Below are 26,625 nucleotides of genomic sequence, written 5' to 3' on the forward strand. Positions count from 1 at the left end.
AGTCCGAGGTAGGTACGAGCTCGACCTATTCACAATACATGCAAAACGGTAATGCGTTCGTCTTGTCAATTGCAAAATGAAAGTACATTACAACAAGCGACGGTGAAGTCTGATTCGTGAGCAATGAAAGGTTGTACACGCATCTACCACAGCAAGCGACGCTCCTCGCGCTCAGCCCTAGCGACGCGCTTGTTCAAACCCCACGACTGTTTCTTCAGGTCATCCTGTTGCTTCTTGACCTGCTTGACCGCTTTAGGCAATGGCGCAATGATCGAGATGAAGAGTGGGCTGCAGTTGAACTGCTTTGCCAGCTTGGATTTGGTGTAGGTGATGGGATCTTGGCGACGAAGACGTTGGATCTCGGCGATCTGATCAGGTGTGACGGCAACTTCGGTGGTTTCGCGTCGTGCCGCAAAACGCGATCGAGGTCGCAGAGCGGGCGGGAGCGACGAAGAGTCGGAAGCGGGCTGAGCGTGCAGCAGAGGCTGAGGTTGGTACACTGTCGATCGCGCAGGGGCGGACGAAGGCGGTGGACGGACGATGAACGTCTCACCGCTCGGCAGAGTGTGTCGGATGGCGTCCGGTGATGCGTCGAGTGGGTCGCGAGGTCGTCGAGCTGGTGTGTTGCGCAGACCCACGCTTGACGTTGCAAATCCTCTCCTGGATCCAGGTGCTTGCTGTGGTACGGTCCTTGAAGTGGAGAATGCGCGCTTGCCAGCGACAGCCTCAGAGCTGAGGGGCGCTGAGGCAAACGACCACCCCTTGGGACCGGCCCACGTACCCTTGACGTACGAGTTGTAGTAAATCCACGGGAAGAAATCCTTTTTCAAATGGTAAAATGCCGTCCTCGGAACACCCTGATCGATGCCGAACAAGCTGCCAAATGTCTCTTTTGGGATACCACCATACTTGAACTCGGCCAGCATCACCTTTCCGTACTCGGTAAGCAAAGGACACGATGTGTACCCATCGTACGCCGCGTCAGGATGCTTTCCTTGAATTGCCTGGCCGAGGTTGCGCACCAACACAGGCGCTTCCGCCGTGATAGCCGCCGCAGTCTTTGAAGTAGGCAGAGAAGAGGCGTCCCCGATACTCCATACATTATCGAAGCGCTTGTGTCGCGTAGTCTCCTGGTCGACATCAACGAATCCAGCTCCATCAGCCAGCGCGCTGTTCTTGATCACAGTCAGAGGTCCCATCTTAGGCGTCACATGAAGCAGGTCGAACTGCTTGCGCACCTGCTCGGCGCCATCGGGACGAGCAAAGACGGCTGTGTTGCCCTCAATCGCTACGAGGTCATGCTGGAAGAGACCCTCAACACCGCGCTGCTGACGAAGCTCGTTGAGTCGCTCGCTGTATTTGGGCACGCCAAACATGACGGGCATACCAGTGGCAAAGTCGATCGAGATGGGCGAATTGGCGGGATCAGCAGGGTTGTATAAGCCTCCCTTTTTCCAGTGGTCCAATGCCAACCACATGGCTTTCTGGGGTGCACCGGCACATTTGATCACGCCGGCAGGTTGGGTGAAGATGGCTTTGCCAGATTTGAGCTTGGCGATGGTGTCAAACACCTTGTCGCACGTGTCGTAGCCGTAGATGGTAGAGACGAGCGAAGAAGGATCGGCAAGCGCCTCGGGTAAGCCTTTTATGGCATCGTAATTGATGCTGAGACCAGGTACCACCACGAGCTGGTCGTAGGCAATCTTGTTGCCGTTGGCCAAGGTGATCTGATTCTGTTCGGGGGCAAACGTGTCGACGGCGGAAGCGTAGTGCTTGAGCTTGGGGTCGAGAAGCGATGCGAGAGGTCGTCGAAGGTCGCGTTTGTCCTTGAGACCGCCGCCAACAAGCGTCCAGCCTGGCTGGTAGTGGTGCCATTCGGAAGGGTCGACGACGGCAATGTCGTCTTGAGCAAAAGCACCGGATCGAAGGAGCTGATGGCTGACCAACATACCAGCAGATCCACCACCGATGACGGCCACCTTGTGGTTGCTCGAGCCAGAGGCGCCATGCCGAACAGGTGAGCCCGAAACGGTAGCTAGAGACCGAACAGCCTGGCTGACACTGCCGAACCGAGAGCGAGACACTCTTGCAGTTGCGGCGAGAGTCGAATTGAGCATCGCGTGCATGTTGACGATCTGCTTTCTAGAGCACCAAGCGATGCAGAGACAAGCAGTTGGTGGATGATGATGCAGAGAGGACAAGGTAGAAGGGTTCACAGTCCAGGAGATGTTCTTGCTCACTGGTTGTTCATCATCTGTTGGAGAAGAATCACGAATGTGTCCATACTTGCATGGCAAATAGTCATCGAGAATATCTCAAAAATTCCCGATTTCGCTCCCTACGTACGAGGCACAGCCTGACCGAAAGAAAAAAAAACCCCTCCCGGTCTGCAGCAACGAATCACTAAGCACGCCATCGTGATATATGGAAATTCACGATCAATTCGTGTTACCCACGACACACGACCGTGACCAACCCCGATCCGTGCCCACGCCCGCCTTAGAAGGTATTCCCTTTTCAGACCTAACACTCATCTGTTTCTGGCACGTGGTCGTGACCGTGTACCACAATCACAAATGCTTGCTTTGAAGGACTGCCGAATCTGTTCGCACCCAATCAGATACCTTCTGCAGTAGCAAAGTGAACGTCGGGGTCAAGCGAGCTTGGACAACACAGATACATTGCCTCTCCGCCATGAATCATCACCAGTGATACTCGCCGGGGAGCCGATCGGTTCGCGAATCCTGTCGACTTGAGCCGCCGTCTGCGACGCCAGGGGCAAATGGCGAAGAGACATATGACGTAGGAGACAACGTCGAAGTCAGATCCAGATCCTGCATATTGTTCGCCAGCCCTTCGTCTGTTGTTGCCAACGGCGGTAGTTGAGGTGCGATTGCTTGACCCGGACGCTGCTGCTGCAAAGGGGTATAAGGATCGTAGCTCGCAGATCGGTAACTGGAAGCACTAGCAGTCCTTGCGGGTCGTAGTAGAGGTCGCACCATCTCGACAAACAGAGGCAGCATCTCGGGTAGCACCTTTAGCTCGGGTGCTTTGGGGGCTGGGATCTTGCGACGCTTGCGGCTCTTTTCCGTGCCGGCGGCGTGGGTTAAGGCCTCCTGAGGCAACGACGGAAGGTCTTTGTCCAGCTGCTTCAGGCTGCCAGGTGTCAGCGTTGCCTGGCGAGACGGTGTAGGTCTCCATCGCACTTGTTCGTCAATGTCCTCTGCAGACACTTCGCTTTCGCTCATGGAGGAGGTGCGCATTCGATGTCTACTGCTTGTATCTTCCCTGCTATGCCCGCCGAACTCGTCGTCCGAATTCTCTTCGTCCGAAGTCTCCAACTCGTCTTCTTCTGCCTCGGCGTCTGCTACCTCTCCGGTAAATATGTCGCCAACGCCCAGATTCTCGACCATGGCACCGACAAAAGCCGAGTCGTCTTCCTCCGTCAGCCCATCAGGCCTGCGTTTCTTGTCTGCCCCCATCAGCTTGCCTGCAACACCGGCAACTTCGCGATCTGCTAGCTTGCGACGCAGCTTGAGTTCACGCAAAAATTTGAGTCGATACGCATATAACACCAGCGAGTCGATCTCGTCGAGCGCCTTTCTCCGCTCTTCACCTCCTGCAGGCAAGCAGATCTCGAGATCGACCTCCCCGATGCCTCCGAGCTTGCCTACTGCTTGATCAGATTCGCTAGATGTCTGCAGTGAGACCGCCTCTGCTGACCGCTCGTTGCCGCGGACAAAGTTGATGAACAGCTCGATCCACTGCATGAGCCCATCAAACAGGCCCGAACCCTTGGAGTGCACCTGATGGACGAAGTTGTAGAAGCGGCCCTCATGTCTCTCCACCAGATCAACAAACACTTGAACAGTGCGTGTCGGGTCAGTGTAGCTGAGCTCTTCGTTGGCTTCAACTGTCTTGATGAGATCTGTGATAAAGGCTTGAAGATCTGACAAGCTGTCGGCGATATTGGCGAGCTTGTATACCTGGGCGAGCGGCGAGTAAAAGATGGTGACCATGTCCTTGAGCAGCTCAGCAGTGACGCCTTCAAAGATGAGCGAGATCATTTGCTCTTTGTCACGCTTACGCGTCAACATCTTGATGAGCACATGCAAGTCTTCATACAACCAGGCATCGTCGTCCTGCGGACCCTCGTCTTCCAAATCTGGGTTTTTGAGGCCTCTACGATACTCCTTGTAAACTTCGTACGCTTGGCTCGCCTTGACGACTCGATGGATTTGCGGCCGGCCGAGCGCAGGTGCCTCGGGCGAGCGGAGGATAGCAGTGAGCAGATCCAAACGCTCGTCTTCGGCAACCTTGCGGTACAGGGCTTGAATCTCGGCAGGCGCATATACAAACTGACGCACCTTTTCGCAAATGACAGGATCGTCGACCTTGGCAGAGATGGCGGCGCACACTTCATCGAGCTCGCGCACCTCATCTTGGAGGCTGCTGGAGAACATGCGCTGGAGAAGACTGCGTTGACCAAAGGGCTGCGCGAGAAAGATGTCGAGTACGCCTCGCACCATGGCCATGGGATTGGAGATGCGAAGAATGCCACGCAGCATAAAGTAGGGCATCATACCGTGCATACGCTTCATCTGCGAAAAGATCTCGGAAGAGTTGTCGCTGCCCATGAAGATGTGAAAGATGGTGGAAGCAAGACTGATGCGCGCCCACTTGAGCAGTGCCTTGTACTTTTCCGGAAGGTCTTCAATGCGAGGGGTCGACTTGACGGTAGCAAAAATGCGCGTGAGACCATCATGCTGGACCAAGTCCTGTTTGAAGTCCTTGAGATGCCGTTGCAGCTCCTGAGCGCGCTTGGCAGCTTCGTCCGAGAAGCGTTTGTGTTCCTCTTCACGGACATGATCGAGACCTTCCCGAATGGCAGCGTCTTCCTCCTCAGCTCGGCTGAGTGTTGTAGGCTCTGCCGTGAGAAAGTCCATAAGCAAAGCGCTTTCAGCTACAGAGGGACTTGCAAGGAGAGAGCGCAGATACGCTCGCAGGGTGAGACGATTCTTTTCTCTGGCGAGTGGGCCAGTAGGTATCGGAATGCGCGTCTGAGAGCTGTTGGACTCTGTCGATGCTCGTGAACAAGCCGCATCACTTCCATCAGGAAGCGGAGTGGCAGGTTGGGATGAGCTGGCAGGTTCCCTTCGATACGGATCAGCCACATCTGTGTTGCTTCGATCCTTCGGCGGTGGTGGACGGATGCCCTCGTCTGGATATTCGACTTTGAGAGAGTCTGCGAGCCTCTCAAAGTCGCCGTAACGACGAGAGACGTAGATGTCCGGTTGTCCGTAGCCTCGGCGTGTGCGGATGATAAACTCTTCGTGCGCACGACTGCGAAGCCTGCCCTTTGTGATCACGTTGCGAACGGAAACGACATTGATATCGAAGCCAGACGACGAGCCCGCATCTTCTTCGCCTCTTGGAGATGCGCCGGCGGCCCTACCTAGTGCAGCCTTGCGACGCAGTTCAACAGCGTCCATCCTGACGCGATCGTGCTCAGAGATGCGAACAACATCCTCGCCAATACCTTTGACCTTGATAGCAGAGCCAATGAGAAGCACAAAGTACTTTTCGAGTTTGGTGGTGAGTCTTCGTCGCTTTGTCGACTCGTCTCTGTCTTCGGTGCTGCTGATATTCCGCTCGAGGAATTTGTCAAAGAAAACCTGCACTTTGTCTGCGAAGAAGTTGGGTGGGGCTGATCTGAGAAAGGGAAAGGTGAGGACAAAGTGTTGGAACATGAAGCGTAGCAAGGGCAGATCCGTCCGTCGAGCCTCAGGCGAGGCTCGGAAAGGTGGGCCGAAGGTGGAGAGGGCATCTTTGGTGCTTAGCTGAGCAACCTCTCGTTCCATCTGCAGGCGAATGAGCGTCTTTTTGAGATAATGAGCGCGCAGTGGGGTCAACGCTGCTGGGTGGTTGGGATCTGCGAGATTCGGTATGCTCGCCCTTGCGGCCTTTCCCGAGATGATAGCATCGCCGTCGCCATCTTGCACAGGAGCGAGCGAGGTGCCTGCCGAGGCAAAAGCTGGATCGTATGTTGTTGTCAAGCTCATTGTAGCGACAACAAGAAGCCCCAGGTGATAAATTGGCGTGCGCGATGCCTCCCAGCTGCCAGGTGCCAGCTGCTGCCGGGCAGCGATGATAGCCGTCGACGGAGGTAGTGATGCCGATAGGTTTAGCCACTCGACGTCTCTCTGATAGCGCCAACTGACTTGAAACAACGATGAGCTTTAAGATGGTGGTGGTTAGGCAACGGATATTGAATTAGAGAAGCGGGGTGGGAGTCGGTGAGTAGCTTCGACAATTGTATCGTGTCCCTGAGTCTCTCGACTGGCAGTCATCAGTCGCAACTGTGACGTGACCCTGCACCCCAACAGAAGATGACTGAAGCGCAACCACAAAACAGGAAGACGTGAGAGGTGTGGAGGGGGTTGATTCGTGATTTGAACTCAATACACAGCCGTAGTGACGCACATTGTACAAGCAACAGCTCGGCAACTTCATTCACGATTCGTGATTCATGATTTGCGCTTCACTAGCTCGTCTCCCCTGGCTTTCCGTTTCGCCCCATCCCGAGCAACGTGCCTGAACACAAGACACGAGACGCGAAATAGTGAATCACGAATTACGGACGACGAATCGTCTGATAATTTAATATATGTGTACTACAAAGATCGAACAGTTGTGGACAATGCACCGGCGCGGGAGACTCGTGACTGGATATCCGATTCACGATTCGTGATTGATCCACATTCGTGATTTCGTGATATTCGTGATTTTCAGATTTGCCGGCTATTATTCACGTTTTGATCTGCTTAGATTTCTTCGCAGATAATAATCCCATGAGGCGGGACAGCCCAACAAGCTGGAGCACGAACCCGTGACCAGCTCTGACTCACTCACGACCACAAGAGCTTCACTCTTGAAAGTCTGTATCCCCAATTCTTAAGCTCTTCTACTTACCACTACCTCCTCTCACAGACAGTAGATAGAGACGACCTGGAAACAACAATGCTCGACGATGAGCTTCAATCGGCACTCGACAGACGCGCTGCTAACGGCACCCTGAGACAACTCACAGTCTACCCCACCGCTACATCCTCATCCTCATTCTCTTCCTCATCCTCATCCTCATCCTCATCGTTCGATTTGGCTTCCTCTAAAAGACCGCTCGTCGACTTCTCAAGCAACGACTATCTCAGCCTCGCGACTTCTTCGCGTGTTCGTGCCGACTTTGCCTCCATGGTCACTTCCAACCCTTCGCTCTCCTCTCAACTTGGGAGTGCAGGTTCCCGACTGCTTGACGGTAACTCTTCCATTCACGAAGCGACCGAACTCGAGCTCACCGAGCACTTTGCATCTTCCTCCGCCGGCTTACTGTTCAACTCGGGCTATGAAGCCAACGTTTCGCTACTAAGTACGCTACCTCAACCCAGAGACGTGGTGATCTACGACGAACTTGTACACGCTTCTGTACACGATGGACTACGAAGGTCACGTGTCTCCACCCATCTTCGAATTCCTTTCCGGCATAATTCGGTTGAACACTTGGAAGAGATACTTGAGAGATTGATACAAGATGGTACACTGACAGCAGCAACTAACAGCAACGCTTCAGGTGCTAGAAATATCTGGTTGGCGGTGGAGAGTGTTTATTCGATGGACGGCGATGTGTGCCCTCTACAATCACTGTTGGACGCCATGTCGAGATATGTCGATGACAAGCGTATTTGCGCTATTGTGGACGAAGCACATTCGACAGCGCTGTATGGTGTGCGTGGAAGGGGTCTGATCAACGCTCTTGGCTTGCAAGCAGACAGAAGGATCGCTGCTCGTTTGATGACGTTTGGTAAAGCATGGGGTGCTTCTGGGGCCATTGTGTTGTGCAGCAAAGTGGCAAGACATTATCTCATCAATTATGCAAGACCATTCATCTTCAGTACCGCGCTAGGCTACCCACAGCTCACCTCGATTCTCGCTTCGTTCAATTCGATCAAGGACGGCACTGCGCAACGTGCGGCTTGCAGAACATTTGCAAACTCCCGAAGGCTCGTTGATGGGTTCGAAGCTGTGATCCGAGCGCAACTATCGGATGCAACAAGAAGCATTGCTTTGCCGCCCCATCTCCGGCCCGAAACTCAACTTGAAACACAGCCCAAGCAGAAGCCGGACCAGGGAGAGGAGCACAATCATGACTTTGTCAGCTGGTCCATGCAACAGCCTTCGCCCATCATCCCACTGCTCACAGCCGACGCTCGAGAGCTGGCGGCACATCTGAGAGCAAATGGTTTATTGGCTAGGCCCATCTGCTACCCAACGGTACCCAAAGGCGAAGATAGAGTAAGGATCTGTGTTCATGCTGACAACACAGCAGAAGATATAGATCGGCTCATCGAATGCGTTCGGATGTGGACCGAGGAGGCTCAAGGGCAACGAATAGGCAACGTAGTCAATGGTCGCTCAACACTGTCAGCACCTCAGTCGCTGTCGTCCAAACTGTAATAGCATCACCGCGCTCAATACAAAACAATCCGGTGAAAAGCTTTTCTAGTCATAAAAATGATGGAGACAAAGTCAATACTAGTAGTTGGACCCTGGTGCAGCAGGTGCAGCAGCAGCGCCACTCCTGATCTGCTGAACGATGGCCGTTGTACCACTCGCGCCGACCCTGGTAGCACCATTACTGACCATCAATTGAACCGTCTCTAAACTCCTGATGCCACCACTTGCCTTGACCTCCTTGTGCTTGCCATCCCATCCGAGATCTTCCCTCTTTGCCACCTCGTACATCAGCCTTACATCCTCCTTGGTTGCACCTCCACCACCGTACCCTGTGCTGGTCTTGACGAAGTCTGCTCCAGCCAAACAGGCCAGATAACTAGCAGCTACAATCTCTTCTTTGGCCAGCATCGAGGTTTCCAAGATGACTTTGAGCTTGGCATTGTTCGCGTGGCATTCATTGGCAACTGCGAGAATGTCGTTGTACACTTCGAGGTATTTCTGAGATCGGACAAGACCGATGTTGTTGACCATGTCGATTTCACGTGCTCCTTCTTGGCATGCGATGCGGGATTCTAGGACCTTGGAGGGGGTGTTGGACGATCCGAAGGGGAAGCCGATGACCGAGATGGGTTGTACAGACGTGCCAGAAAGGTGGGAAGATACGTAGGGGATCATGGATGAATTGACGCAGACGGTGGCAGTGCCGTAGTGCTTGGCTTCCTTGCAGACAGCAGCAATTTGGTTGAGCGTCGTATTGGGTGCGAGGATTGTGTGGTCAATCAAAGCCAAAACTTCGGCTTCGGTGGTGGGGATTTTGGGTGCGGGCTGGATAGGCGCAAGCGCGGTGAGATCGGAAGGAAGAGAAGCGAGGAGCGACTCTATGGCCGATGAAAGTGATTCTTGCGTCACAGAATTTCTAGACATGATGGCTTGGTGATTGCCAGGACGGATACGTTGGTGGAAAGATGTCAAGCTGCAACAGAGGGACCTCCCGGAACGAAGTCAAGCGCACCGAGATGTCGGATGCTCGGCCCACTCGTTTCTGTTTCCTAAATCTCACCTTGCAACCAAATTCATATTTATTTGGAAGAACCCTTCTGCTTCTCTTCCGCACGACCCGAGGTACGGCAATCGTGACTGTCGGGGCTTGTGTGCGATCGGCGATCTTTTCCGGAATCCGTCGATTTTGACCTTGAAAGTGGAGAATTGCGGGAAGAAAATGCTTTGACATGATCAATCGTGAATTCGCCAACTGCAGAATGCAACCTTTAGTCAGCCAGAAGGTCTTGCTGAACGCCACTCACTTCCTTTTGTACGATTAAATCCAATGAGCAGGTAACAACCTACACAAGATGGTCTCATCGCTCAGAACAGTCGCGGGTACGAGCCGCAACATCGCTCGATCGGCATTACCCTCCCGCCATCAGCGTTTTGCTGCACGAGCGCTGCCCGCCATCGTTCACCGAAAGCTGTCTTCGACCCGTCTTACCTCGCAAACCTCTTCCTCTTCCAAGCCCACCGTTTCTGCCAGCACCAGCGTTGGCAATGTTGAAACATCTGGATTCCGCCCACAACCCTCTATCACCGGTCCAGGCGTTGTTCGGGTCGGTACACTCTTCACATCGCTCATCACTCTTGCCGTCGCCGTTACCGGCTATGGGCTGTACGAATACTACACCTCCTTCTCCGCCTGGCCCGTCGTCATCCGCGATGATCTTCGTGCAGCGCTTAAAGCCCGCAATAGAGGGGACGCCCGTCGAGCCGAATCGTACTTTCGCAAAGCCCTGGCTACTGCTCGCAGCATCAAAGCTGAACTCAACGAGCCTACTCCCACTCGCCAAGGTTCCGCGAAGGGAGAAGCTGGAGAAGCCATGCTGAAGATTTCCGGTATCGCTATCGCTCTGGCCGCGCTGCTGGAGGGAGAAGGAATGGTTGAAGAGAGCTATGTGGTATTGGAAGATGTTTGGGAGGAAGTGATGGAACGAGGCAAATACGCGAGTGTTTCCGAGCAGAAGGGGGAAGTCAAGAGGAGTGACAGGGACAGAATGAGGGCTGTACAGATTGCTCAGAAGCTTGGAATGTTGGGGCAGCTGCCTGAAGTAAGACTCGGACTGCTGGACAAGATGAAAGCTGATCAGTCGGGCGAACAAGACCAGGGCGGAAAGAAGCATAGATTCAGGCTAACGGGAACAGCCGATTCACAAGATCCTGCAGAAAAGTGGTTGGTCTGGAGCGTAGAAGAACTCTTCCGACTAGTGTTGCCTGCCGAAGTTCATGCCTCCGCCCTCGCTGCTGCTTCATCTCCATCGCTTGATTCGAACGCCACTACGAGCAGCTCGGAGCAGGTTATTCCCACCTCGCTGACCAACCTCACACCACCCACCTCGATCTCGCTAGCAGACCTGGATCTTCCGGCATGGGTGACGAAACTCGACCTGCTCTCTTCCATCGAGTCCCTCGGCACATTCTATGCGTCCAAAAACCTCCCTGAATATGCAGTACCGCTCTACCTCCAAACGCTCTCCATCCTTGTGCCACCTACGAACCCTACCATTGCTCCGCCCACCGCAAGCGAGAGATGCAAAGCTGGCCTGGTGATGAATAACCTCTCACAATTGCTATCAGGTTCCAACATCAAGGACGCTACGAGTTGGGCAATAAAAGGTCTCGAAGTGACCGACAAGACTGTTCAGTTGGCAGGATTCGAGTCTTCTCCCTCTGCTTCGGCGAAGGCCGACAAAGTGCAGGTGGTGCAGAGCTCAGATGAGAGGACGCAAGAGGTGCGCACCGAATGTTTGGGTGTCAAGCTCACCTTGCTGTATAACCTGGGCGTTTTGAACGATGTAAGTTGTACTGCTTTTCATTCTCCGCGCTCTTTCGTTCTGGAAAGGAAACCAACGCTGATAACCGTCGTACAAATTTTGACGAACAACAGATGGCTGGCGACAAATGTCAAGCAAGACTGTACTTTCAAAAAGCCTATGCGCTTGCAGACAAGCTCGGAGGCGCCACGTTCGGTGTTGCTAAACAGAAGGCTGCCGATAGTTTGGCCAGGCTCGAAAGACGCGGTTCTTCCAAGACCAGGTAAGATGCTTGTCCTAATCATCGCATCTTCACATTCTTGATTTCAAGCGTCGTGAAGTCGGGCAGGAAGAGAAACCAAGATGCGATTGATGTAATAGGTTGTGTGCTTTGCGACAGAGTCTGTGCTGTTGGCTCAAATGAGAGCATACGATTCGTCCAGTACGGCCGGACGGATGTTGAGTCGTGCGACTGCTTTGCGCAGCATCTCTCGCGTTAGCAGAAGTGTCAAGTTGCTCGTATTGTTGCCATTGGATTGGGTCGGTTGATCCACAACGGCGGCTGCTTCACCGCTGTGTTGCACTACAACCTGATCCGTCGTGTGCAAGTACGGCGTCCTGGCCGGATCAACAAGCCCAGACTCGTGCAAGGCGAGCACAATGTCATCCGCACGTAGATGCGTGAGTCTCGACAAGTTTTCCACAGAGACTACCATGGTACAAGCCGCATCGTCATCCATCTTTGACAGATCCAATGCTGGATGGATAGGCATCTCGTGGCTCTCATGTGCGGCTGAGCCATCGGTTGCAACTCTCGAGGACCGACGGCCCGCTGCATTTTCAGCGTCCACGAGAGCTGCAGTAACAGCACCGTTCTGACTGCGATGCGACGATCGAGTCGGTGCACTTCCTGCCCACCCTTTGAGTCTTTGCTTTCGCTTGTGCAGTCCAGCCGCAGAGTTTGCTGAATTGTCTGAGGCATCGGCTTCTGCTACCAGCTGTTGCAATTCTGCGCATGCAGCCTGGTGCGAGATCGATTCAATCGTTACTCCTAGCAGCTTGCATCGTTGTGTGAGGATATACCATCGTCGCAGAGCATCTTGCATCTTGTCTCGCTTGTGCTGATCGGCGCTCGCACGGTCTAGCGGCTTGGTAGGAGAAGAAGCCCTCCGCTGTCTCCCTTCACCGCTGTTGCCAGTCCGAACTTGGAATGGACCATCAAAGCACCCAATAAGGGCTCTGAGCAGCACCGCCGTCCAAAACGACAGATATCCCTTCAAGCCTAGATCGGATAAAGGTCTTTCTGGCGTACCCAACATCCCCTGACCCGCCGAAAGGTAGTACGAAAATTCGATCATCAACGTCCCGAAGCTCTTCCTCTGAAACGGAGGGAAAGTGACGATGCAAGCCAAGTTGTAATCATCATACGAAACTTTTTCTTTGGAAAAGAATCCAAGCGGATGATCAAACGTAGCATTGGCGGCATCTGTCAGAATGTAAAAGACGAAAGATTCGACGTCGAAATAGATGGTCTTGTGATCAATAAAGAGTTTACCGAAGAGCGATAGATTTTGGCAATAGAGCTTCTGGGCTGCGCCATCGACTTCCCAGATGATGTGTGCACCGCGTTGATAAACTTTTCGACCAGGAGGATGGGTGTTGCTGCAGAACTTGCGATGTGCAGCAAAGCCGCTGTAAGTCTTGATGTATTTGAAGCACCCGTCGCAGATCCAAAGCATTTTGGTGGGGATTAAATGATCTTTCTTGCCTCGAATCGTGCCGCTGCTGACGGAGGGTGAGGCGGGTGACTGTCGACCACTTGATGTAACAGTGTCAATTGTGGTGGAAGCTGCTAGAGATTTGATGGCGGGTGCGTCGCGAGCTGACGTGGCTAACGCACCTCCCAGCCCACTCGTGCTATCCCCGCGTACTGCACGTTTAGAAGCACTCGCTCCGGCACGCAGAGTTGAGGGCGATTGGTTTCGCCTGTTGTTTGACAGAGCCGCGGACGCCGAATGAGCCGTTGAGTTTTCCGGACCATCGTCATCGTGATCAAGTGGGTAGGGACTGTAATACCAAGTCTTGATATCGTAGCTGCCATACAAGACACGATCGATGTTTCGCAGCGCTGGAGTGTCGGAAGGCGAAGACGCGGTGGTCTTGTGCCTACCACGATGATTCGAGGATCGATCGGCAGGCGCTGGAGAAGCCTGTCGGCTGACGGATGGAGTGCGACTTGCATCGCTGCCTTGGTTTATGAGATCGTGCTCCGCTTTCCTCTTTCCCTTTTCGAGGGAATGTGGGATTGCATTGCCATTGACGCCTTTGGTAGGAGCCGAAGTGAGCTTGACGTCCAAGCTGGATAGCTTTGATAAAGGCCGAATGGACGAGCAGTCTACCCATCCGTCCATACGTTTGTCCTGATCATGTCGATGAATGTAGTATTGAACGTTATCGGTATCGGCGCCAGCGGATGGAGGGGTGGATGAGCTGCCCGATCGGCGTGAGAGGACAGTGGCCGGGTACGATTCACCTGTTTTGCTGTCGTAGACTTGACAGGCAGATCCTATGGCCAAGAGTGTCGACTGCGCTTCATCTCGCTGGTTGGTGGCGGACAGTGTCGCCGAAGCCATTTTTGGTAAGAGGGTTGCGCTGTGGCTGCGTGAGAGCCGACCGGCTGATCAGCAGGGAGTGTGCCTCTTCAATTGGTTGAGCCTGATCTGAGCTGAAGATGCATTGTGGATCGTCGCTCTTCTGTCACTGTTCGGGTGCGTGATGGAAGAGTCTGATCAAAGTCGAGCTGCCGGTTTGACCGGAACAGAGGTCTGAGCTCTCTGCGTTGACTCTTCGCCCAAATGTGACAAAATCCGTGTCGGAAAAGGTTCGTTTGATTCGGGAATGCTGCTGTTAGCGATACTGTGCTTTAATGAGCACATACGAGCTCGATTGATGTCAATTGATGGCAGGAATCAAAGGAACAGTCGCTGGAATGCTGAATGCTCGTATGCTCGTATGCTCGTATGCTCGTTTGTAGTTGCAGTCAGCCTCCACGCGCTGCAACGTCTGCTGCAACCAAACACGAAATCGCGACGGCCATCAAACCTTCTCACGTCTTATTAAAAAAAAAAAAAAAGAAAAAGAAGGTCGTGAGTGACAAACAAGCCAAGCCACGGAGCAACGCATGACGGAGCATCGAGTGTTAGACAGCTCGTGAGTCGCGTTGATATTTGTGATTTGTGGTTCGTGATTGACGATTTTTGCATCCTTCACGTTGACCTTCTCTGCGCGTTTCTTCTCCCATTCATGATTGCGATTCATACGCCGCTCCATCCCGGTAGGACGGCAAGATAGGATACGAATGCGATGGTATTAATGCGAAACGTGAGACAGATGAGGTAATGCGAAACGTGAGACAGATGAGGCAGTGTTAATGCAAATGAACAAAGATGATGAGGTGCGATTGAACCACGACATGAGAGTGCGAAATGGATGAGGAGGACACACTGAAAAACTAGCTCACAAAGCAGTGACACATTCAAGATTGCCAGAGCTTATGGATAGTCTTTGGCAGTTCGTCGGATGGCAAGGAGAGCGCCCGAATGATGACACTCGATCTCGGCATCAAAGTCGATACCGATCGAGTCGCATATCTTTTGCAACTCTACCGCGGCAAAGTCTCGATCCTGAAGGCTCAACTTGCGCTGTTCAGGATGGTCCTGCATGAACTTGAGGTAGCCCGACGTGGATCGCAACCAATCTGCCATTTTTCGTGGTGTGGTCAACGTGATGACCAGATCTCCATGCGAGTTGTCGCACTTGGCAGCTCGACGAACGCTGGGACGGAGCCACTCAGGTAGGTTGTTGATCATGCATGTGAACTGTTCAGGATCATCGACTTTGGACAACTGCGAAGAAGTCGCTTGCTCGCCCAAAACGGTACAGTCGTCAATCGGGATCCAGCAGTACGAATCGCGATCCCACAGTGCCTCGAGTTCGGGATTGTGATGCCAGGGCATGGGAAGCTTGCGATACAGACCACCGCTGCGTAATTCTCGGACGACCTTGGTAGTGCCATAGAACTCATTGATCTCGGGATAATTCAGAGGGAAATCTAGCAGCCAGTCTCGGAGTGGACGGAGCTGATCCCCCTTTTCACCCGTGTAGGGACCGATGACCGGTCGACCGCCCGTGACGACCAGCGTCCCTCCTGGCTTGAGCACCGACGCCCATTTGGTCCAGTTGGCCTCGGGTGTCTCCCAGTCCATCCAATGAATGCAAGCTGCCATCATGATCAGGTCCACCTTTTCTCCCAGAGGCAGTACGGGATCCTCGCCACGAGCCTGCAAATACTCGATCCGAGTCGGATCTTGAACGCGAGGCAGGTGCACCTCGGCTAACTCTTGAGCCGACATGTGCTTGACCGTATTGGCCAGCTTGAGCATGTTTGGTGAAGGATCCTGGCCGTACACTCTGGCGAAGCGTGTGGCGAGGTGAACTGACATTTGGCCTGGTCCACAGCCGATCTCTAAAGCCGATTGCCAGCGATCCACGCCTTTGGATTTGCCATCGCCCTGTTGGTGATAGTCGAATGCAGTTTCAGTCATCGTGGGCGGATAAGGTGTTCGCGCTCGTAGATACTGCATCGCGTTGTAAGAATCGTGGCTCCAAGCCGAACCCAATTCGTGCGGCGCCATCTCCAATGCGATCTCGAGCTCGAGCTCAAAGTCCGGATGCAGGGGGAAGAGCAGCGACGAAGTTGAAGATGCTACCGAGCCTGTGAGCGAAAGCGACCAAAGCTCAGAAGCTTGCGAAGTCGATGGTGTAGGAGAGTAACTCTTTTGTGAAGCAAATCTAGTAGATGAACTGCCGCTGGTGATACCAAAGTCCGAGCCGGTGCCAGGTTCAAATAGTGGCGGAGCGCTTTTGTGCCTCACGGAGTGGTTTGAGCCAAGGTGATGGAACAGTCGGCGAAAGTTTGAAGAGAATGAACGTCCTCGGCTCCACAGTAGTTGAGCCCGAGTCTCGTCACCGTGCGGTCGCAGCGGTCGCAGTGGGGTATAAGGTCTTGAGGAGAGCAAAGTGTCTTTTCCCGAAACAACCTTCCTGTTTACATTTGGTTGTTGTTGTTGCTGTTGATGTTCCTGCTGCTGTTGCAGAGATGACGACGGCGGCACGAGCGGATGTTCCATTCGCGAGCGCTGTGCAAGCAGATGTGATGGTGGTGGGACTGAATCGATTCGTCGTCGGCTGACTAGACCATGTGTGGGAGCAGCATGAATGCTTTTCATGTCTCTGAACTCACGCGACTTGTGACTGCACACCGCAGACCTTGCCTCGCCCTAATACGCAAAATCCTTCTGAGCCGGACCCTCTGCTTTTCCAGTTCACCCCGCTCAATCGTGAATTCGTGATTCGTGATTCTTTCCGCCGGCGAGATAAAACACGAAAGTGCGCGATATCCGGTAGCGCGCCGCGGCTTTTAAACGTATGTGCCCGGCGATGATTCGGTGGACAATCACGAACGTCGAGCGGTGAGTGCGTCGATGCTGCAGAGCGAGATTTGTGATTCGTGATTGATTCTGGTATTACCATTCATGACTGTTGGTCTAGCATGGCGTCTCTATATATCTTCTCCGCCATGGCTTGTCTCCTATTTTACGCTGCGCTGCCGCCTTCTACTACCTGTATGATTCCCTGTCGAAGCCAGACAAGCTTCTTGGCTTGACAAAACTTGTCTATTCCTCTCAAGGCCCGAGCTCAACCTGCGTGTTCGACTGGACGCTGTGTCGCCGTAAACATGCATTCGTGATTGTGCACGACGCTCAACCCAAGCTCCGTCTCCGCCTCCGCCTAGCCTGGTCCGTCTTCGGTTGACAAAACGCCCACCTTCAGCCCCTTTCAAGATCTGTGAACTGACGCTGCGTGTGAAAACTCAGCTCTCTTTCTCTCGCTCGCTCGCTCGTTGGCTTGCAGTGTAAAAGCAATTTTGTGCACCCAAACCTGCAGCACAGACCCAGGATCGCCTCAGGAAGCAAATTCTCTTATTTATACTGGCGCCCCTACTTGTGGGTCTGTTGGTTAACATGCGCGAAATGTACCAGTTCTGTGTCCTGTTGTACCCTGGCGGTCAACTCTCCTATCAACAACTTCTACAAGTTGTCACACTGTACATACTGCTGGTGGCATCCGTTAAACACGCCGAACGAAGCTTAGATGTGAATGTCGCACCCTTGCTGGTAGCTAAAATTACACGTCGGATTGAAGCTCCCACGTGCTCCATTGCAGCGGGTTGATTTCCAGAACGTGACACAGTTCCTTGAGTTACTGAAAACTCCGTTGGTGTAAAGTATAGTCCCACGATGCTCGGCTGTCATGATAACAGGCTGAGCCTCCTTGGGTCTGTGAGCAATAGCAGCTATCCCCTTGTTCGCAGACACATAAGGAACACGAATCGCGTTCCATCAACAAGTTACGTCCTGTCAGCGCATTATGGTGCTCAGCCAGGTCGGCTCGCGAAACACGCGTGTCGATATATTTTTTGAAACTGACGTACTGCTCCACCACTGAGCCGTATCCATCATACCCATCGGCCACCAGAGCACCTTGGGAAGCTAGCCTATCCCACGCAGGTGTTCCTTGAGGAGGCGTCGTAGGGCCCGCTGAGACCTTCCTCCATGCGATGGTAGCCCCTGTGGGGTTCGGTGCAGCAGAGCACAGCACCCCCGCGACGGCCATTGTAAAGACTAGGGGCCCCAAGATCCGAAGTATCATATTCTAAAGTAGAAACGTGTGGAAGCTTTATCCAAAGCCTGCGGTAAGAGCCTGGGGTTGCTGTTTTTGTAAGCGGGTGTGGGAAGCAGTCATTGTGGGTAAATTCGAGCGCTGGGCGATGGCTAGTCCAGCGACGATGAGAAAGATAAATATATGGAGAAGAGATAAGAGTTAGGTAACGTATCAAGTTGTTTAAGAGGTTTTGGTCAGACACGATCCGACGAAAAGCCAAAGTCAAAATTTAGCTCACGGGCGAAATTGGATTTTGAGGTTTTGGATCCAAAAAAAGTTAAAAATCGCTTTTTTTGTCAACGTCAATCTTGCTCCTTGACCATCACCATCAATTCAAACTTTCTTCAAGTGCAATTTCCAGCAGGCCATCAACAACTGATCAGTGACACCCTTGTCAAAGGCATGAACAGACTGATTGATCTTCATACAGCTGCGCTTGTCCATGGGAGCCAACAGAACCATGGTACTTCTCAGTCATCGGATCAAGAAGTGGCTGCAATCAGGAGTCAGGTCAGCCAGCTGCAAACGGAGGTGACTGGAATCAATCAGGAGGTCAGTGGTATTAGTTCAAAGATTGATATGGTCCTACGTATGCTCATGCAGAGTGAGAGTCGGGAACCCTTTCGGTAAAGTACATGTCAAGCGATGGTGGATCAAGTCCAAAGTATCGTGATGTTGTATTCCCCTTCAAGCACGACAATGCATTGCGCAAGATGACAGCAATAAGATAGTCGTTTGCAATGTGGGTCAAGAGGAATTTCTGCTGCTGTCTGTTGCTCAGCCGAGGAAACAGAGCTACAACAGAGCCAATGGCCCACTCCACTGTGATGCGATACTTGCTCATGATGAGATTGAATAATGTTTCTTCCGAGCTTATGTCGTCCCCTTTGTAAGGGATGATGAGGTGATGATCGAGATGATACCCTCTGTCCCCAAACAGATAAAGTTTCTTGCCGTCATTGGAAAATGAAGATGCTTGTAGCCAGTCTGCAATGCCCGACATTTTCCAGACTGAACTATCATCCTGGCTGCCGTCCCATGGTCCCTGGGCAAAGAGCAAGCCGTCTGGTGTGCTGATGATCTGATACTTGAGAGCGTGAAAGTGTTTCCGGTCATTGTAGACTGCTTCCTGTCCTCTACTTGGCCGAGCAACTGGACGGAGAGTACCATCCACAAAGCCCCAAATCAGATCAACATTGCAGTGACTGCGTACCTGTTGAGCATATCTCTGGAGACGTTGCCTTGACAGCAGGTTTCCACAGGTGCGCACATCAAGAAGGTGGCCCCACTTCTGAAGCAGCAGTGCAGTGACTTGGGATCGGATCCTGCTGATACGTGATTTTGACCATCCAAATTGAGACCCTAAGTCTCGAAGCGACCTGCCCCGTAGGTAACCAAGTAGCATCAGCAATGCTGTCCGACTGTCCTCTGCATCTTGGATCTCCGTCCTGATGATTTCAGGAAGCTTGAGTGCGGCATGGATCTGATCAAACTCACTGCGCTCAAGCAGAAGTTTTCCTTGAAATGAAGGTCAGACATGTCTTCTAGATCTTCGTAACTGCAGTGCTCGATCTGTAGTTGATTATCGTCTCGCATGTCAAGTACATAGCTGACAGCAGCTGCAAGTGTAAGTATTGTGAGCAGGGAAAGGTCTCGCAATGACGACATGTCGGGAAGGTGCTGATGGTGTTGCAGAGGCAAGCGCTTCGTCTTGCTCTCTAAAGCCAATCTTTAGCTGCGTCATCTTCTCTGACACTACATTGGTGCACTGACGCTAAGTGCACGCGTAAATAGTTGGCTCACAAAAGCGGTATCTTGTGAGCGATAGTCAAAAAGCCAAAAATGTGTTTTCGAGAAATTTGGCTCACAAAAATGTCAAATATTGGCGGACCAAAACCTCTCTAGGTAAATTCCCTTTGCTGCACAGAATCATCAGATCGCTATCCACGGCATTACGGTACAGAGTACAGTACAGTACACTATACTGAGCTCATATCACTAGTGGATCTTGCCCCAGTACTCAGATAGGTGTTCGTACACACAGGCATATAAAACAGGAAGACATCTACCCAGTCGCACATATGTAAGCACAGAACAGGCCCCACTTTTGTAGATACCTAAACTTCTCCAGAATCTAGAACCGTTTCGCCTCGCACTTGTGACTGCTAAACTCGCACTTATATGCGCGACTTGACGGTACCCACGACCGAATGAGTCACTCTGCGAAGCAGCCTCAGTCAAATCGAAACGGTGAGCATTCGTGATCGGTACACTTGCGTTTGGAAATGCGACGTTACCAGACGGGATTTGTTTTAAAAGAAGACAACGACAACGTATGCTATTCACGATTCCCTTTGTGTATCGACCAGCGACAGACTTCATACCTAACTTTCAACGGAGCAGCACTAGTCCCACAGTGCCAGTGCGGGCCTTGGTGCTTTTTATTGGCTGCTACTAGTGTCCTGCACCCGCATCGCATCTCTAGGCCCACTTTCACTCTTGCTTCCATCTAACTCTAGTTGGGCGAGACGTTCTCCTTGAACTTTCCGATATAGTTTCCAGGTGGGTCATAGTTGCACACGACATACTGCGCCGTTCCGGATCCACCTAACCCAATCTGCTCTGAGGAGCACTTTTGAATCGCGCAACCAAGCTTGTTCGAGCCTTTCCAAACCATCTGCGTGAAATGTCCCGTGGCAGCGCTATACTGTGCCTTGGTGAAATCATACTGAGAGTTTTCATCATACCACAAGTCGGTGGCATCTTTGGCGCCGAAACCACTCGCTGTGCCCGCAGCAATATTCTGGCCATATGCGTTGTTGGGCGTGTGTCCCCATTTGCAGTCTGATGCCCATTTGGCAGCAGCCGAAGCCAGAGTCGTGTCCCACGTGAGCGGCGACGCTGAGTGTTTGGCTCGATCCATATTATGGATCTCGAGCATGGTGGTCTCGAAATTGGACAGATTCGAGTCGGCGGTTCCTGTCGAGGCAGATTCTGCCGACGACCTAGTTGAGCTCACAGTCCTGGACTGCGAAGTGTGAGCAACGATCTTGGGGGTTTGGAATGCAGGCTTCCGAGTTCTGGTGGGCCATTTTGAACTCGTCTTGCGATGAGACTTTGTGTTTGGTTTGACGACGACTTTCTTGGCAGTGTCCTTCTTCTTGCTCTTTATGCGGTGCTGGTGATTTCTGATTCTTGCTGAGGCTTTACAGCTCGAAGTATCTCTGGGTTGCAATTCGTCATTCTGGTCGCTTGCAATGCTGTTTCGCTCGATGACAGGCTGAGAGGCGCAAGAGACTGACGCAAGGGCGGCAAAAGTGCCGACAATGACAGCGATCACAGATGTGACTTTCATGGCTCGAGTGAGTGCCTCCGATGACAGCGAGCAGGAATGTCTAGGTTAATTGTGCTGGACGATGATATCGTCGAGTGGATTCAAGAAAAGTGATGCGACGGCGACGTAGAGGAAGACTGGTTCCAGCGGGCATGTAATCGAGCGTATAAAGCTGGTGATCTTGGTCTCGTCAAGCACTCGACAGGATATATATTGTTTCTTCTGCAGTGGAGATCAAGCGGTGCCATAGTCTCCGAGGTAAGCAAGATCTGTGGTCAACCTCGCTCTTTCCCTCCTTTAGCTCGGCAGGCTACTGATGCTGGAATACAAGCTCGTTTGGGTTCCCTTGGTGCGCCTCGAATTCGCCAGCACACAAATGTCGTTGCAGCTCTCACTTGAGCGCCCGCTCCACATGCACATTCCCATCGCTGCCGCCCGTTGTCGAATTCCCGCTCACACCATGACAACAATTCTACTTGAACCTGTGCATCCCTCGTTTCGCCGAGATGAGCTCTAGTCACCCTGCCTTGCCTGTCCCCAGAAGGTAGAACAGGCTGATGGTTCGGTTTAGCAAGACCAAATTCATGCCTTGCCGCCCCTCTGTCAACAGACGGTCCCGGCGTTTTTTCGATTAGTCCAAACGACAGAGCGCGAGAATCACAACGACAAGGTCAAACTCCATCCTGATGCAGATCGCTGGCGGAGTCAGAGTTCGACTCCACTGCGTCGCTTAGGTGTTGACGAAATCGGCTTGCCTCCGGTTACTTTGCACGTTGCATCTTGATCCCAGCGGGACTTGGACCTGAATCACTAAATCACGAATGTGCCATGTCAAGAGTTCTCGTTGACACCTGCGTTCACATTCAACCTCTAAGACTCGCTTGCACCACCGTGCACCCGACCACACATGTGGCTTGATTCGACGTGGGCAACATCGTGTACAAAGACCAAGCATGAACCACCACATACACTTTGCACCTATGTTAGTGCAAACCGTCAACGGTACTCACGACTGTCGCGAGTCACTTCAAGCTCGCCGAGCCACGCGAGCAGGCGTGCATACCATCAGCACGGTTGCCGACTTGACAAAGTGCGCTGGCACTCGTCGACAGCTCGCGAAAAGAAAAAATCGTGAATAAAAAATCAGAATCACGAATACTCACTCAAGCGATGAGTCTCGGCCTTACAAAAGTGCCAACTTTTCATGGCTCGTGTTGCCGTGTTCAGATCCTCTTCACGCTTCGTGCTTGCCAGCACAACATCTCCTTTGCGCCGCTGACCTTGTTGCTCTTGGCAGATGGCTCGCCACCACTGAGGCATACAGAAACCAAAGACAACTCAGACACCTGCCCCAATTAGCCTCATCGCAACCGCCTGTACGCCGAGGTTACGCCTCCATGCCCAAGATCTCAAGCAACTTAGAAATAGCTGTCACCTTCATGCACGCCGTTGCTGTAAAGCATGCTTTGTCTCAACAATTCTACAACGTTCACCAACCTCCCTGATCGCCTGTACTCTTCTTACTGCTGGCCTCCACCCGTAGACTCACTTGCAGTGATGCATCACCAACCGACATACCAGACCAAATTCTGTTTAGATCGATACAATAGCAAAAACTGATAGTCAAGTAGAGAGGCGAGATACTGCTGTATATGATGCGAATAGAGAAGGACAAGGGTGGGATCGTGAATAATGGAATGCAGTGTCTATGGGTGTAGAGATTGCGAGAGCAAGTTGTGAGTCCAAAGTTAACTCATCCGAGCCCAGACAAGCAGCTGGACCCTGAAGAAAGCATCATCTACACCCGCTACATCGAACAATTCGTTATGAGAAACGCAAGATTCATTCAAACGCAGATTGAGATGAGCTGGGCAAGAAGATTGCTAAGAGAGCAAGATAAGAGGCAGATGTTTACTGGGTCCTGGACAGGCGACGCGAGGCCTCCTGGGCCTGGATGCTTCCGAGACGCTGCAGCTCGGTGTTCGACATGTGAACCTTCTTCTCGCCGCCAAAGCCAGCCTTGCGCTGGGCACGCTTGAGGAACGAAGTACGGTTCGAGTACATGCTGTCGGCACGCGACGTGGTGCGGCTCAAGCTCTCGTGTGCAGCCGCCGGGGTCTTCTTGCTGCGGATGTTGCGGAGCAGGAACTTGGCGAAGAACTTGACAAGATCCATGGGGAAGTACCAGACGATGTTCCACACCCAGACGATTCCGATCCAGCCACCCTCGATCGAGTGCACGTTGGTGAAGCCCCAGTCACCGTAAGCGGCAATGATCGACGAAATGAGCTGAGCAAGGCAGAAGGCACCCATGAGAGCGAACGAGGGGCGCTCCATCCACGAAAAGCCGTGAGAACGGGTGACAAAGATGAGGGCCTGGGCGAGAATGGCAACCTGGAGGTACATGATCATGTGCAGACGAGGGTCGTTGGGGTTTCCGTGCAGGGGCGTGACACCGAACTTGTCCTCGAAGAAGGTAGTCTCGTAAATCACGGCGTAGAGCGCCAGAGTCGAGGCAACCTGGTAGAGACCGTAGAGCGAACCGCAGAAGAACAGTTCGGTAAGGTCCCAGTGCTGGGGCTCGAGAGCGGGCTTGACAGTGTCGAGTGAGAGCGTCATGATGGAACCGTCGTTGAGGAAAGCAATGATAAGAACCATGAAAGGGGGGAAATCACTCTTCCAAATGAAGGCAAGAAGAGCGAAACCGACAACAACACGGATGGTGATGGCAGCAGCGTAGGCAGCGTAGTTTTTCATACGACCGAAAATGATGCGCGACTGACGGATAGCCTCGACAATGGTGGACAGACCGGGCTCGGTAAGTACAATGTCGGCGGCACCACGAGCAGCATCGGTAGCACCCTCAACGGCAACACCGACGTTGGCACGGGCAAGAGCGGGAGCATCGTTGGCACCGTCACCAGTCATAGCAGTCAAGTGGCCAAGACCCTGGAGACGCTTGACAATCTCGTACTTGTGCTCGGGGAAGACACCGGCGAAACCATCAACATCAAGAATCATCTCGTCAAGCGACTTGTAAGGGCTTCCAGCGGGGAGGACACCCTCGACGAGAACCTTGGAGTTGAACATGCGGTCGCCGAGACCAAGACGACGACCGGTTTCCTTGGCGATGGCAAGCTGGTCACCAGTGACCATCTTGACGCGCACACCGAGAGCCTGGGCGTTGTCAAGAGTCTCCTTGGTGTCGTGACGGGGAGGATCGAAGATAGCAAGAAGACCAAGAAGCTCGAATCCGTTGCCCTCAGCCTCAACCTCACCAGAAGGGACCTCCTCGAAAGCAACAGCGAGACCACGAAGACCACGGTTGGCAAACTCCTCGACGTCGGCCTCGAGAGCGTTCTCCTGGGCCTCGGTCTTGTTGCGCTTGCAGAGGTCGATGATGATTGAAGTCATACCCTTGGTAACACGCTTCATCTTGCCGGTAGCCTCTTCGAGGTAGGTGATCTCGGTACGCTTGTCGACGGGGTTGAAGGGCTTGAAGTCGAGCAGCTTGATACCGTTGCGAGCCTCAGCAGGGTCCTTCAGGGTGCCAACAATGGTGGCGTCAATGGCGTCCTGGTTCTCAGTACGGGAAGCGTAGGCGGCGAGACGGATGACATCCTCGACATTAGCCCAGTCCGAGTAGAGCTTGACGAGCTCGGTGTCAATGGTAAGCTTGTTGGTGGTAAGAGTACCAGTCTTGTCGGAGCAAAGAATGTCGACACCAGCGAGCTCCTCGATGGCAGTGATACGCGTTACGATGGCCTTGTGCTTGGCGAGCTGTTGAGCACCGACGGCGAGAGTAACAGAAAGCACACAGGGCATGGCAATGGGAATACCACCGATCAAAAGGACAAGGATGTTGTCGATACCACGGCGGTACCTGTAACGGAAGCCAGCGTAGAGAATGAGAATCTCAAGGACAATGAAGAGACCAATGGTGACCATGCAGAAGAGACCGATGCGGGAAAGAACCTGCTGCAAGTGACCAGTGGTGTCGTCGTCGGAGCCAATGAGGGTAGCGGCACGACCGAAGAAGGTGTTGGGGCCGGTCGAGATGACGACACCCTCGGCCTCACCCTGCTTGCAGATGGAACCAGAGAAGCACTGGTCACCGAGCTTCTTGTTCACGGGGAGCGATTCACCAGTGAGCGAGGCCTGGTCGCACGAAACGTTGATGGCATCGAAAAGACGGCAGTCACCAGGAACAATGTCGCCAATCTTGAAAGCAATCACATCACCGGGAACGAGGTCGGAAGACTCAATCTCGATCCACTTGCCGTCACGCTTGCAACGGGCCTTGGGAGCGAGCGAGTCCATGAGAGCCTTGACGGCGTTACCGGCGTTGCGCTCCTCGATGAAACCGATGGTCGAGTTGATGAGCAGAAGCAGGACGATACCAACAAAGTCTGGCCAATCAGGGGCCTTGCCCTCGCCATTGGAGAGGGCGATGGCGACAATGGCGGCACCCTCCATGACCCAAGATAGAGGGTTCCACATGAAGGAAAGGAACTGAAGAATGGGGTTGGGCTCCTCGGTCTCAATCTTGTTGGGACCAAAGATTGCACGGCGGCGGGAGCACTCCTCCTCGCTAAGGCCGCCTTCGTTACACTGGAGCAAGGTCCAGACATCCTCGAGCTCGATGGCCTCAATATCAACCTTAGCCTTGTCGTAGAGGTCCTCGGCCTTGAGCTCGATAGTGCTCATGTCAACGAGAGCATGCTTGGGGCCGCTGTTGGCGTGCTCCTCGTCAATGTCTCGGTGCTTGGTGACCTTCTTTTCTTGCTGATGCTCAACGTCAGACATGATGGGCAATATCTGTGGGTGTGGAATGGAGAAAAAAGGGGGGAAACGTGGAGAAGGTCGCGAAAAGGATGATACTGAGATATGCGAAGAGCAGAATTTATAGAAGGAGAGGAAGTAGAAGCAAAGGAAGTAAGTCAGCAGCGGAGCTTGGAGGTGGGAGTGCGACAAAGTGGGGGATGCGACGATAGGGGCAGTCGCGTTTCATATCTGGCGGCCGACAGTGTAAGGGGGAGCGGCACATTGGCTGGCTTGGCAATGAAGCTCGCTGTATCTCGCAACGCAGGAGCATTTAGACGGAAGCCTCTTTCTCGAATTATTGTGACTACGAGAAAGAGATTGAACAGCACGCAAAATGGCCTATCGCACAGAGATCAAGGTTTTGCGGGTGGT

The 26,625-nt window shown here is 52.9% G+C and overlaps 11 protein-coding genes across 11 annotated transcripts; 2 read left to right on the forward strand and 9 right to left on the reverse strand.

Moving 5' to 3' along the window:
- Positions 1-143: 143 nt before the first annotated feature.
- On the reverse strand, positions 144-2,126 carry UMAG_01195 (uncharacterized protein; the record flags this gene model as incomplete). Its single annotated transcript, XM_011388832.1, has 1 exon — positions 144-2,126. One exon carries the CDS (start codon positions 2,124-2,126, stop codon positions 144-146), a length of 1,983 nt encoding a protein of 660 aa, XP_011387134.1.
- A 576-nt stretch (positions 2,127-2,702) lies between these two features.
- Positions 2,703-6,062, reverse strand: UMAG_01196 (uncharacterized protein; the record flags this gene model as incomplete). Its single annotated transcript, XM_011388833.1, has 1 exon — positions 2,703-6,062. One exon carries the CDS (start codon positions 6,060-6,062, stop codon positions 2,703-2,705), a length of 3,360 nt encoding a protein of 1,119 aa, XP_011387135.1.
- Positions 6,063-7,020: 958 nt separating this feature from the next.
- UMAG_01197 (uncharacterized protein) lies at positions 7,021-8,511 on the forward strand (the record flags this gene model as incomplete). The annotated part of the gene is made up of 1 exon (XM_011388834.1): positions 7,021-8,511. The coding sequence occupies one exon, from the start codon at positions 7,021-7,023 to the stop codon at positions 8,509-8,511; it is 1,491 nt and encodes a 496-aa protein (XP_011387136.1).
- A 78-nt stretch (positions 8,512-8,589) lies between these two features.
- Positions 8,590-9,435, reverse strand: UMAG_01198 (uncharacterized protein; the record flags this gene model as incomplete). Its single annotated transcript, XM_011388835.1, has 1 exon — positions 8,590-9,435. The coding sequence occupies one exon, from the start codon at positions 9,433-9,435 to the stop codon at positions 8,590-8,592; it is 846 nt and encodes a 281-aa protein (XP_011387137.1).
- Positions 9,436-9,863: 428 nt separating this feature from the next.
- On the forward strand, positions 9,864-11,599 carry UMAG_11304 (uncharacterized protein; the record flags this gene model as incomplete). Its single annotated transcript, XM_011389110.1, has 2 exons — positions 9,864-11,354; positions 11,447-11,599. 2 exons carry the CDS (start codon positions 9,864-9,866, stop codon positions 11,597-11,599), a joined length of 1,644 nt encoding a protein of 547 aa, XP_011387412.1.
- A 129-nt stretch (positions 11,600-11,728) lies between these two features.
- UMAG_01200 (uncharacterized protein) lies at positions 11,729-13,945 on the reverse strand (the record flags this gene model as incomplete). The annotated part of the gene is made up of 1 exon (XM_011388836.1): positions 11,729-13,945. The coding sequence occupies one exon, from the start codon at positions 13,943-13,945 to the stop codon at positions 11,729-11,731; it is 2,217 nt and encodes a 738-aa protein (XP_011387138.1).
- A 918-nt stretch (positions 13,946-14,863) lies between these two features.
- UMAG_01201 (uncharacterized protein) lies at positions 14,864-16,006 on the reverse strand (the record flags this gene model as incomplete). The annotated part of the gene is made up of 1 exon (XM_011388837.1): positions 14,864-16,006. One exon carries the CDS (start codon positions 16,004-16,006, stop codon positions 14,864-14,866), a length of 1,143 nt encoding a protein of 380 aa, XP_011387139.1.
- Positions 16,007-17,521: 1,515 nt separating this feature from the next.
- Positions 17,522-18,047, reverse strand: UMAG_01202 (uncharacterized protein; the record flags this gene model as incomplete). The annotated part of the gene is made up of 2 exons (XM_011388838.1): positions 17,522-17,711; positions 17,866-18,047. The coding sequence occupies 2 exons, from the start codon at positions 18,045-18,047 to the stop codon at positions 17,522-17,524; spliced, it is 372 nt and encodes a 123-aa protein (XP_011387140.1).
- Positions 18,048-18,690: 643 nt separating this feature from the next.
- UMAG_11305 (uncharacterized protein) lies at positions 18,691-19,763 on the reverse strand (the record flags this gene model as incomplete). Its single annotated transcript, XM_011389111.1, has 2 exons — positions 18,691-19,386; positions 19,593-19,763. The coding sequence occupies 2 exons, from the start codon at positions 19,761-19,763 to the stop codon at positions 18,691-18,693; spliced, it is 867 nt and encodes a 288-aa protein (XP_011387413.1).
- An 847-nt stretch (positions 19,764-20,610) lies between these two features.
- UMAG_01204 (uncharacterized protein) lies at positions 20,611-21,450 on the reverse strand (the record flags this gene model as incomplete). Its single annotated transcript, XM_011388839.1, has 1 exon — positions 20,611-21,450. The coding sequence occupies one exon, from the start codon at positions 21,448-21,450 to the stop codon at positions 20,611-20,613; it is 840 nt and encodes a 279-aa protein (XP_011387141.1).
- Positions 21,451-23,340: 1,890 nt separating this feature from the next.
- Positions 23,341-26,235, reverse strand: UMAG_01205 (cation-transporting ATPase; the record flags this gene model as incomplete). The annotated part of the gene is made up of 1 exon (XM_011388840.1): positions 23,341-26,235. The coding sequence occupies one exon, from the start codon at positions 26,233-26,235 to the stop codon at positions 23,341-23,343; it is 2,895 nt and encodes a 964-aa protein (XP_011387142.1).
- Positions 26,236-26,625: the final 390 nt, after the last annotated feature.

This window comes from Mycosarcoma maydis, chromosome 2 (genome assembly GCF_000328475.2).
Source record: "Mycosarcoma maydis chromosome 2, whole genome shotgun sequence".
NCBI lineage: Eukaryota > Fungi > Basidiomycota > Ustilaginomycetes > Ustilaginales > Mycosarcoma > Mycosarcoma maydis.